Source organism: Copadichromis virginalis, linkage group LG17 (genome assembly GCF_057382275.1).
Source record: "Copadichromis virginalis isolate Kocher_CV1m ecotype Utaka linkage group LG17, C_Virginalis_male_GT1.1, whole genome shotgun sequence".
Taxonomy (NCBI): Eukaryota; Metazoa; Chordata; class Actinopteri; order Cichliformes; family Cichlidae; genus Copadichromis; species Copadichromis virginalis.
The window spans coordinates 6287764-6300330 of NC_140634.1; the positions used below are offsets into that span (position 1 = coordinate 6287764).

At 38.5% G+C, this 12567-nt stretch overlaps 2 protein-coding genes across 8 annotated transcripts in view; one reads left to right on the forward strand and one right to left on the reverse strand.

Annotated features, from left to right (window-relative positions):
- dock7 (dedicator of cytokinesis 7) overlaps positions 1 to 12567 on the reverse strand; it is a 46939-nt gene that overhangs the window by 22394 nt on the left and 11978 nt on the right. For all 7 annotated transcript variants that reach the window (XM_085436929.1, XM_085436928.1, XM_085436930.1 and 4 more), the window contains exons 15-19: positions 4472 to 4589; positions 4224 to 4294; positions 1455 to 1593; positions 1055 to 1156; positions 710 to 796 (exon numbers count right to left, since the gene is read on the reverse strand). In XM_085436929.1, the coding sequence (XP_085293055.1) occupies positions 710 to 796; positions 1055 to 1156; positions 1455 to 1593; positions 4224 to 4294; positions 4472 to 4589 (517 nt within the window). The remainder of the gene's footprint in view (positions 1 to 709; positions 797 to 1054; positions 1157 to 1454; positions 1594 to 4223; positions 4295 to 4471; positions 4590 to 12567) is intronic.
- angptl3 (angiopoietin-like 3) lies at positions 8090 to 11986 on the forward strand. Its single transcript, XM_085436935.1, has 7 exons — positions 8090 to 8744; positions 8901 to 9011; positions 9162 to 9273; positions 9379 to 9492; positions 9724 to 9819; positions 10479 to 10751; positions 10910 to 11986. The coding sequence occupies exons 1-7, from the start codon at positions 8217 to 8219 to the stop codon at positions 11092 to 11094; spliced, it is 1419 nt and encodes a 472-aa protein (XP_085293061.1). The 5' UTR covers positions 8090 to 8216; the 3' UTR covers positions 11095 to 11986.

Consider the following 12567-nt stretch of genomic DNA (forward strand, 5'->3'; position numbering starts at 1 on the left):
AGAGAGAAAGTTTTTTGGCAAAAACAAATGTCAGTACCATAATGTGGAAGTGGCAAACAGAGAAAATCACGTAAAAAGGAGATAAAGGAAGAAAGAAATGTGACAAAGATTAATGGATAGAAAAAAAATACCAAGAGAAGAAGAGGGCAAGAATTAGAAAACACAATTGCGTACAAGGATGAAAAAGCTAAAGGGGAAGAAAGTCAACAAAAGTAAGCTTGGATCTATTCCTCTGTATTCTTTGCTAAACCAGCAAGTTGGCTCCCCGAGTAAAAACCGCAAGCCGAACATTGCTACAAGTACACAGGAGAATCCAACAAGTCTAATCTGTGCCAAGAACAGTGATTTATGAGCACATTAGTCCCAGCTGGGTTCCTAGAAGCCATGGTCAAGCCCCTCCCAACACCACAGTCAAATCAGAGATGGAGTAGGCCTCAGTAAATTACTGGTAAGGTAAGAGTCACTACCTAATAAACTGGTGCTGGGAAAGAATTACAGTTTAGGTGTGAAAATAATGTTTTTCTATTAACGTTAAGTGAAATATTTTGAGTCACATTACAATAATAAATCTGTCCATCTTTGTTTCAAAATAACAGGTTATGTTGCTATTCTAAGGTTTTACATTCTAGGACATAATTTAACTAATGAATCTGAAAAATGCACAAAACTACTGTAGCTACTGTGAAGCCGTTGTGCTTAGTACTATTACCTGTGTGTGGATGGTTGAAACAGCGACCACTTCTACATTGAATACTCCTCGGTGGTTGTCTACCCACTTCATGCCCGGGAGAGGGACCTGAAGGTACAATAACGGGAGAGTAAATCCGAGTGGCCCTTACATAACAGAGAGAAACAATGAAAGGAAGGGCCAGGTTATCTGATTTGCTTGTGATAATGCAGTATTATATACTAATGATTTCTGAAGTGCATCCTGGGAATCCCATATATAGAACACTAGTTATATTTAATATAGAAACATTAGAAGTTCTCCTTTAGCTCATCTCTCTGCATTATGCTTGTTTCATTCAATATAAGCTTAAAAAATGCATCTTACATCTGGGGAGAGAACAGAGTAGGACTGTGGTGGTTTTTCCAGAGACACGGGCAGACAGAAGTGTCCCGTTCGCAGACGCCCGTTCTGCAACATGGGAATCCACTGCACACAAAAAAAGAGAGATAAATGATAAACAATACACATACATCTTCTAAATTCACTAGGAGAATGTGAGTGACTGTTTTGAAAAAGATTTATAGGCTGTGTAAACATCTCGCTAAATAAATGAATCTTTTTTTCACCCTTCCATATGTTGTACTTGTGCTATTTTCAGTTAAATTTCTTTCATTTGTGTCTTTTTGCAAATGGGGTTTGAAGTGGGTGTGTCTAAATTCACAGCTATGAAAGAACAGAGCACAAATTTGAAATTATACACACGTGCATTATCACATGATTTTACCGTGTATCCCACAGGGGTCTCCAGTGGTGTGTTCTGCTTCTGCTGGCAGCTGACATGGTAAAAGGTGAAAAGAATGTGGTGGTGGTCTGACAGAGAGGCGGGCAGTTTGATCTTAATCTCGTCATGAAAGTCCGGAGATCTACATCAATTAGTAAAAAAAACAAACAAAAAAAAAAAAGAATTTCATGAGTATCACAAACTGATCATTTAGAGTCAGATAATTGAGAACTAATCTCTTTTGAGTGGCTTGCACTCAATCGATTAAACTGTGTAAGCATATCATACAGTTCAGGCCGCTATCTCGATGTTGCTTCACTTGGCTGATGGTTCCGGCTACAGCCACTATAACTATAGATCTTCCACTGTCTGAACACACTGTACAAGCACAACTTAGGCATAGAGAACAGTAGAAGAGTTTCTTAGCTGTATCAAATGTGCAAGTGCGCTGTTCTACTAACTGCCTGCTCACTGGTTAAGACCTCTTCAATACTGGTGATCAGTATATGTTACTGAAGGGAGCACACGTCAGTCAGAAAATATGCAAAGGCTTTTCTCAATGCTTTCCCAGAAGGCTTTTAGAGAGTTAATTGCAAAGAATATTGAATACATTAGGCCTGTTGTTTTATAAACTGGCTTAACAGGCTTATGTGCTCCATTTTCACCCCCACAATTACAAATATTTATATCAATTGACCTAAACATATTCCATTTCCACCCTCAATTTTTAACTTGGGAATATTTGTCTCAAGTAAAGCAGGTCAAGTGATCTAAAAACAAAGAAATTATATAAACACATTATTATTCACTTCAGCTGAATTCTTACAAGTCCCTCAGGAGGAAACATTCAGAAACAAACAACCACAGCTATAGTAAGCCCATCAACAGATCTACTAAGATAGCTTCAAGGATGGAAACAACCCAAACTGCTTAAAAGGGTCATAGAAGGCAACTGATTTCTCATGGGAAGAAACAGTTTGGTTCTGGACCAGAACAGGAAAAATCCTGGAGCAAAAACAGCATTAGGAGAAACTTTTATTGGAAATGATTGTAGGTTATTGGCAGGGCAACCTCCATTAAAACCAACAGCAAATTCAAGATGGAGAAAGAAGTTCTTTCTTATGGCATTTCTTATTTTTAGAGATATACATGGTAAAATATTTTTTGCTAGTTCTAAGCGAAATGCAAACTGTATTGACATTTCTTCTTTTGAAGCAAATTCCTAGTCAAAGTGCCACTGTCACTCAGATATAAATAACAACAAAGGCACTGTCAACAATTTACACTAGTTATTAAAATGAACACCACTTGAAACCATCTAAAAATGAACTTAACCCAGTTCTAAAAAAAATAGCACTGAATGTAGGACAAGCACAGACTTTACAGTGATGTTGAAGTAGTGGTGATTTAAATTTCTGGCCTTTGTAAGCTGGCATGCTGGTGCAGTGATCAGCACCGTCACCTCACAGCAAGAAGGCTCTTTACAACTTTGGTAAATAATAAATGCTATTCTATATATTCCTTGGTTTGCAGTGGGGGTTTTTTTTCTCCCAAACGCTTGATTTTTGTCCTCTAAACAATGAGGATGTTTTACCTGATCTGCTTGTGTTTTGTCTTTTAGGATATGTTTTTCTCTCATTTTGATACAGATCAAGGTTAACATCCTTTTTCCTGATTTTTCTGAGTAGAGTTGATTTTTGACAATGCGTTTGAAACAGCACACTATGTAGCTTATTTCAACCAAAACTAGGGATGGGTACCGGTGTCCGGTGCATAAACGGTAGTAACCAGACCGAAAAGCAGCACACATTTCGGTGCTTTATTTCGGTGCTTTTTTTTTCCTGAGCTGTGATACACTTCTAGCCAATCATTTTACGTTTCCGAGGATAGGAGGCGGGTCCAGGTACGTGCGTTCTTTTAGAGCAGAGCTACAGATTAAAAATGACCAAGGCGAAGCGGTCAAAAGTCTGGCTGTACTTCACAGCAAAATATGCAAACTCCGCAGCCTGCAACAAGTGCTTTAAGCTGATACTGTGATACTGTCAAAGGAGGTAACACCTCAAATCCGATGAAACAGCTGGTGACGCATAGCGTTTTTTTTAAAAGCTGAGAAATGCGCCGTATGATAGCTTGCTGCGAGACCTCACACCGAGCACATCTACTGTGCGTGGGTTGCCTGTTATCGGACCCGGAGTTAGCAATATCCCCCAAAAACCCCAAAGAGGAGAGTCCTGGCCCCTAGCCCTGCCAGTGTAGCAGAAATGATGACGGATGATGATGCAGCAGCAGCCGTTCTTCTCTGCGTGAGTAGCTTAATGTTGTTCGTGTGTAATTTACGTTGAGTAGGCTAACCACGTTATTACATTAATGCATGTAAGGTGAACTAGCAAACATTGTCGTAGTTACATGAGGCTGTCTTCTTGTTTGATGGCAGATACTCCCTTCACCCTGGCCAAAAAGGCTAAAATGATCAAAGAAAAAGTGGAAAACAGCTAAACATGAGAGGTTTTTGGACAAAGTTAGTGGTTTTTTTTCATTGTTTAAGCACTGCTTCCAGCCAAGAGTGATGCCATAAATCCTCTATAGCTGCAGAAAAGGCTAACATTGTTATCTTTTTACAAAAAAACAGCTGAACATGAGAGGTTTTTGGACCAATTTTGTGTTCTCCATTCTTTAAGCACCGGTTTGAGCACCGGCACAGTTTCAAAAGTACCGATTTGGCACCGGTATCGGATAAAACCTAAACGATACCCATCCCTAACCAAAACACACCTGTTGTGGTACACCACTGCAGTGTAGGCCTCTTTGTAGAAATCAGCACAACTTGACTTCCCAAATATTACCTGAGGAATAAACAACAGTTTTACAATAAATCAGATAATGAAAAATGTATCTTTTAATTATTACCAACTGCATAATAAAAGTTGCCAAGACACTAAAAGGTCTGACAGATATTACATTCATAGCTTGACTAAGATTCAAAAACAACAATCTTCATGTTTTGGAAAATCATTGTGTACCGGCATTGCATTGCTTGGATCTTCTCCGTTCATAAATTGCACTTTCACAGTGATGTTGCGGGCGGAGCCTTGGCGGTTGGCAAAGTTCAGACTCTGAGGGTTCACATATAGCAGATTTCTGAAAAATATATGTTCAAGAGCACAGACACAAAGGAAAAAGAATGCACATCAGAGATTCAACCACACTGGAATTAAAAGACAGGAATAACACAGTAAAGAAGCATAACACAAACCTTAGAGCAATTTACTTTTATATCAAAATCTTTTTGCAACTGAGACGTTTAACATACAGATTCATATTGTTTACATTTTCCAGGCCTTAAAATACATCTAGGAAGCAGCAGTGTTACTCATCATCACAAGGTAAACTATTATAAAGTGGTAACTTTAATACACCTCAGCAAATTTTATAATACTGCGTAGCACATTTTCAAATACAGATTTGAAAAATAATCCAAAAGGAGGGCCATATCATTTGACTACGTAAAGAGGATTAATGACCTTTAACTCTAATAACCAAGTGTCTCTGAAAGTGCTTGACCTACTTACCTAACACTGTTACATCAGTTTCCACGAACTGATCAATTAAAAGGGGCAAGGCTCCCACAGCAGCTAAACCTATTCTGACTGGTACTTAAGGGAGGCTTGGCCTGTCAGTAACCATGAAAGGTAACCATTGCAAATAGACTTTACTTTTCAGAATGGGTTAGATAAGAGGGGAATGGGAACTGTATAAATCACTACAAAAGGATATTAACTATCTGCAATGATTTCTAATATTTTAAGATGGGTACTGAGAGCGTGGCATTATCGTCCGTAATTTCGTGCAAAGAAGGAAACCAGAATAATGTGTGGAGAATAAACGGCTGAGGGCCCTGGGGAAAATTTTCCGAATTTGAGATGCTATTTTTCCAATTTTATCAACTGCCACTTCACAAGAATTGCTTCCATGTGAAGTAAGTCTCCCTATAAGCCAGACTACTTTGGTTTACACTGGACGTTTTTTGCAATTAATTCATATACATGAGATAAAAGGCACCTGGTCAATCTCTTGTTTTACTTCACAATCCCATTCATTGTTGCCAAAATGTGTGTGGTATACTCGTTACTGAACTGTTGGGAAGGAGGAGGAAGCCCCAGAATAGGAAGTGTAAAGCAACCTGGGATCAGCTGACAAACCGCAATGACGTAGTCGATTCTGTGGGGGATAACCCCACAGAGACCGCAGCTGGAACCACAAGTGACAAGGAATCGTGGGAATCTTTGTCTAATGATTAAAAATCGAATCCATCTTTTCCTCTGTTAACATCCATCTAGCATGTCCTAGTAATTGTCATGGCTGTTCTGAAGCATGCTGCTGAACTGAAATAGACCCCAAGATGACATTACTGTGGCAGAGCTGAAATACCCATAAAAGCACAAATGGAAGCATTCCTGATTGGTCACTTCACCTCATCCGATTCAACTTCAGTTAATAAGTACACATGTGAAAGCAAACTTTACAATGTAGATGGCACTTAGGCACAGTTACTATTTTGAGATGAGGGGCTCCATAAGGGAAAACTGGCACCGTTTATCAGCTCTAAATAAAACATTAGCTTTCTAATAAACAGATTAGATGTTGTTGGAAAAATTTCCCAGTACGAGTAATTATAGAGTATTAAAAACTGAATTATTAATTTAGTAGGATTCTCAAGTGCTTCTTGATCTATGTGACCTGGTAGAGGTAGATTACACTCCACAAGTCCAAAACATTACCTTTGTCACACAATGTTCTGAAGGATTTTTCATATATTCTTCAAGACTGATAATGTAGTACAATAATGCAGTGAAATAATTGTTCTAGACTTGTTAAGGTAAGAATTCAGAGTTACTTTTTTAGACCCATTTTAAATTTATTTTTAAGCTAACAAAAATCTATGTTTTAACATTAAAAAGTGCATTTCTTTAAATGCATTACATGGAGACAATTTCCACTTAGTCACAAATACCCCAACCTGCTAATTAACCAGTACAGAAGAGTGGTGTCCTACCCACCAGCCAACATATAGTGAGATATTCAAGGACATGAAAATATGTTTCTACATCCCTTGAGTGAGAATTTGAAATCAGATGTCTCTGACATCAAAACATTAAGCTAGCATGTTTGAGATCTGCCTGAGTCACAGTAATAGGCGTCTTTGGACATTCCAACAAGTTATCAAATAGATGCAGTACGAGAAAGAAGTGAAACAACTTTATGGATGCCTGTCTGGGTATAAGTCCGCTGACTATCAACACAAAAATTCGAGGATGTGCCGTCTGCAGTTAAATGAACTCCAGCATGAGAGGTTACATGTTAACTCTCAAGTATCTTCAAGTTAGTCAAAACAATAATCACTGTACTGGAATGGAGTCTAGAGAGCTAAATATTGTTAGGAACTTTATGCCAATAAAGTAAATTTCTGGCCCATTTACTCAGTCCTTCTTTTCCTTACCAAGTTTGTTTCCTCCCCTTTTCATATAAAAGACCAGGAATCACTCCAACCTGAGCTACTAAATCCTTAAAACCACAAATTACTAGCAAGCTCATTATAACGACTGTGTGGTATTTTAATGCATAGTAACTGTAAATTTAACAGTTTAAGCTAACGCTAATTAAGAAAATAAAGAAACAAAACTAAAAACTTGTTTTTATGGACAATTTCAAGCGTTTAACTATTTGCTTTATTTTTTTAAATGCAGCAATGTGTTACTATGACAAAATTACAACATTTATATTCCAGTTAAATATTACACCAAAACATTTTTACTGATTAGTTCCACCATCCACCACAGTTGAAGGTCAGCATATTTTACTTCCACTGCAAGCCTATAAAACTGTTTTTTGTTTTTGTTTTTTACGAGTGATCCTAGTGCACAGGAATGATTCATTAAAAGCTGCAAGCTAATCAGAAAACTCAGTATATCCCACACACAAAAACAGGCCATGACATATCTGAAGGGACAAAATGAGTGAGCAATAAAACTGTGATGATGAGTGCATAATATCCAAACTCTCTGAAATCATTCATACCCAGGAGCTCAAACCTGGCACAGATGACAGACTCAATCCCATCTCCAGACAAAAAGAGAAAGAAGAGCAAGAGAGCGAGAGAGAGAGTGTGTGTGTGTCTGGTGTGAGGCTGATTCAGCAGGATGCTAAATCAAACCCAGGAGCATTAATTACACACAGCATTATCAATCAGAGCCCAGTGAGTGCAGGGTTATAAGGTTTGAGATTGATCAGGCTGACGATCCATCAAAACAGCAGTGGTCATTGTTGGCTTTCTGCTGATCAGCTAAAGTGCTGGAGAGCAGGGTAGGGTGTGGTATGGAGAGGGGATTGGGGTTAAATGGTTAGTGTGTGTGTATGCGAGTGTGTGAGTGCGTGTATGTGTGTGTGTGTGTGTGGGGGGGGGGGGGGGGGGGTAGACACATGTCGTTCGCACACTGCTGTGATTTGTTTGTTCAGAAGAAGGACGGGTCAAGGGGGATTTGGGAGGAGGTGGGGTACATGGCTAAAAACATAGTAGGGATTAATGATCAGCTAATCCCCCCGCCTTTACTGAGAGGGCAGTATATAACACGAGGCAGCTCGACATTCTCGTATTGCTTTAGCAGCAAACAAGTCTAGCTTAGCAGCAGAGGCAGCAGAGAGAAGAGTGTAGAGGAGAACACGAGTAAAGCTAAAGCAGGGTTCTAGGACTGGAATAGAAAAATCATCATGAAGGTATTTTTCCTGTTGCTGGTGCTAACCAGTTCAACCGTAGCTGCCCCCCTGGAAGCCTCGGGGAGACAAGAACACCCAACCCTGCCTTCCCAGGCTTCCACCATAGCACCGATCCAACCCGAACCCAGGTCTCGCTTTGCCATGCTGGACGATGTTCGCCTACTAGCAAACGGCCTCCTCCAGTTAGGCCAGAGTTTACGAGAGTTCGTCCACAAGACCAAGGCACAGATCAACGACATCTTCCAAAAGCTCAATATTTTTGACCGCTCTTTTTACCAGCTCTCAGTCGTCACATCGGAGATTAAAGAGGAAGAGGAAGAGCTCAAGAAGACCACTAGCTATTTGAAGGCCAACAATGAGGAGATCAAGAATTTGTCACTGGAAATCAACTCGAAGATCAACAACATTCTGCAGGAGCGCACACAACTGCAGAGCAAGGTGGGGAACCTTGAAGAAAGACTGAAGGGCTTGTCGCAGAGCATGGTCCCTGCCGATCAGCTTAGTGAAATCACATCTCTCAAGGTAAGATGCTTCAGCAGCTAAAACTTTACAACACAAGTCAGTCAAGATATGCTCGCTGAATAAGGAGCAGATAAGCTGTGTTTGTGCAGCGTTTGTCCACTAAACAGATTTAACTGCATTTTACAAACTGAGTTAACTGAGTATTATATTTTTTAGGAAGTGATTGAAGCTCAAGATAAAACAATTGGCAATCTTCTGAAAGCTGTGAAGGAGCAACATGATCAGCTGGACTACCAGAAAATAAAGATTAAAAACCTGGAGGAAAAGGTACTTGTAGTAGAAATCATTATATTTTGCCTTTCAAGGGAAAATATCTGAAATCACTGAGAATCTAATTTGTTTCATTACCAATGCACATTCTGTTTAAACTATATATAAAACTATTTAAAATGAGTGACTCACTTGCATCTCCTGCAGCTCAGCTATGAGAGTTTTCAAGATACAGCTGATAAACTAATGGACTCTGACTACGAAACTCTTGATATGTTTGAATATCTGAAAGGAAACTCAACTGGCCTGGAAACAAGTGGTAATTACTTAATATACTCAAATATCTTTCTAAATGCCAAACTTACTTAAATAAAAGTAGAGTTAAGGAATTAATTTGGCTTTTCTACACTGTTATTTTTTTCAGATTTTCCCATGGACTGCACTGACGTGTTTAACAAAGGAGAAACAAATAGTGGTGTCTACGTTATCAAACCAAACCAATCAGAGCCGTTCAATGTTTTCTGTGAAATGAGTTCAGGTGGGTAAGCAATCTTGAGTTCTCATCAAAGACGTCCAAATACCATTTCTGCATTCACAAGCACTGACATTTTTTAGATAACACACTGGCATTTATGATTTCTACAATGACTGAGGAAAGAGCAAAAAAAAAAAAAAAAGAAAAGAAAAGAAAAAAAAAGTTGATAACCTACTCACATTATTTATGACAAAACTTTTACATTCCCTGAAATATTTCTTTATTCTTTTACAGAAGGGGGTTCAACAGTCATCCAGCGCAGGGTTGATGGTTCGGTGGATTTTGATCAGACATGGGAAAAGTACGAAAAAGGTTTTGGAGATCTAGAAAGTGAGTACACTTTATGGTTTAAATTTTTAAATAAAATATTCTATTTTTAGAATTAACAGAAAAAATGACAGTCTTTACTCGTAATAAACATTCATTTTTCACAAATGTCATGGCATATTCAGGAAAAAAATATATACTGAAAGTAGCAGAAAACCATAGGGGATGACACAATATAAAGAAAAAGCCATAATCAACTGATCAGAACAGTTCCTAAATATTTTCTATTAAAGTAGAAAATCTATTGTGTCAGCAGTGTCTTGGTTGCAGGAGCATTTGTAAGTGCTCCCTATAGCCTTGGTCACAGGAAACAATAATTGTCAGATATCAGCCCTGAACGACTTCCTGTATTATCCGAGCACACAGCCAGTTTGGCAGCCTTCCCTACAGCACTTGGTATGCTCATACAAGCACTCATAACCCATTTACAACAAAAAGGCTCTTCATCTGCAAAAGATGAGTTTCAACCTTCTTTCACAGCTACCTGCCTAATGATTACAACCCACATGCTACTAACAGCATGCTTTTAATACCTGGTTGACCCAAAGTCTGCTGGAAGTTAATTACAATTTTCAAACCATTATAAGATGAACTGAGACTTCAGAGTTTCTGAGATTTGTTTTTCCTACAAATAAACAAAATAAATTTGATTTGTCACACAGAGGACTTCTGGCTGGGCCTAAAAAAGATTCACAGCATTACACAGGAAGGTGTTTACATCCTTCGCGTTGATTTGGAGGACTGGAAGGAGGAAAAACACTGGGCTGAATACCGCTTCTCACTGGAAGGTCCCTCCAAGGACTATAGTCTACGTGTCAGCCATTTCTCAGGTGACCTGCCTGATACCATGGCCAACTGCACCGGCATGAGATTTGCCACAAAAGACAGAAACACAGACAGCAACCAAAACTCCAACTGTGCACGCAGCTCCACAGGTACAATCCCAAGTCACAGTATCTTGGAATGTTTCTCCACCATAGTAATAAAATAAATAATTATCTCTGATGAAGACATTTTTTTCCTAAACAAGACAAAATCACATAGCTAAGACTGATATATGCTGATATAATTTCCTATCTTGACTCCCTGGCAGGTGGCTGGTGGCTCAATGCTTGCGGTGAAACCAACCTTAATGCAAGGCATGTGTGGCTGAGACCAAAGGGGCGCTTGATGAGGAGGAAGGGCATTCACTGGAGGCCAACCACAGGCTCTTCCTACTCACTCAAGATGACCAAAATCTCCATTCGACAAGCTTCAACTGCTGATATCTCCAACTGAGCCCCCTGTCCACACACTATATAATACTATTGGCTTTTTTCCCAATACACGGACATCCAAAAAGTTCAACAGGAGGGGGAAGTGACATAACACAGGCCTTCCATATGTCCAGTCTTAATTCACCCACATCATTGAGCAGATTCCTCCCTAACATTATTCGGCCATTGGTTAGTGCTCACCACCAGATAGCAGAACAAAAAAATGTCAGACGTCAGCAAATGCCGACCTGTTGCACCGTGGCACACAGGTTGTTAACCTACTGTGTCTGATCAGACAAGGACAGTAAGTAGAACTGTCATTATGCAACATTTGTCATCGCTTGCAAAACAGACATATTGATCCACATCAGCAACCTAATTCAGAATTGATTGCAAAGCAATACATTGCAGTGATATAACAGCAAATGAGGTTTCTGAGAATAGACTACAATTTTGAAACCCACACTGCTTAACAACCATTAAGGTGAACTTGGATACATTTATGACAACAACAAAACAAGGTATTTTAAAGTATGTTTGGAAGAACTACATGTTCAAAGTGGCTAAAGGGACAAATACCAACAGATTACTACATAAAGCATGCAAGTTATGCAAGTCAAGGTAAAAAGATCATCTCCTGCTTCTGAAAAAAGTCCACTACAAACTAGAAAGCTTTAGACAGCGCACTGATTTTTCTTTTTCTTATTCTTTTATATTTTTTTTTATTCTGTATTTAAACTATGATATGATATGATTTATGCAGGTACCGCTAGAAAATGATAATTTCTGTGTGTTTCCTACATTATTGAGTCATATTGACTTTTGCTCATTATTACAAAATAACCAACTGTACTGTAAAGGTTTTCATACTAACACATCACTGTGAGAAGCAGCTTAGTGTGCTAAAATCATATTTATGAGGCCAAAAATAAATCTACCTGTATAAAAACAAAACAAAACTATGGTACTATTTCTTTGTTTGATTTTGTCTTGAACCAAATGGAGTTAAATAAGTAAAGAGGACATGTTGAAAGGTTGACACACTAATGAAAATGAGATCTAAGGAATAAAACCACTCCACTTAACTCAGTTCGGCTAACTATCAGTCACAGGCCAATTGCATCTGCAGACAGTCAGGCCCTGTCAGCACCTGTCTGGTAACGTCTGGATGTAATCACCTAATATTGGTCTATCAAAATATACTGCTCAAAGAAAAAAAAAGAACAAACTGAAAATCTTTACTGATATAGACTCATGTAACAATAGTAAATTCATACTTCATGTAATCCCTTGAAGTTTTCAGCAGTACAACATTGTATGCTAACATAAAATGTTCTGGATGGAACACAACAGAAAAAATGGCAGGTGTAATTTTTTTAAGTACTCCTTACATAGTTTATACTGCACAGTAATATAAATCCTGTCAACGCTGTTTCATATTTTCTAATTATTATTAATTATTATTATTAATAATTATTATTAATTTATTTTAACC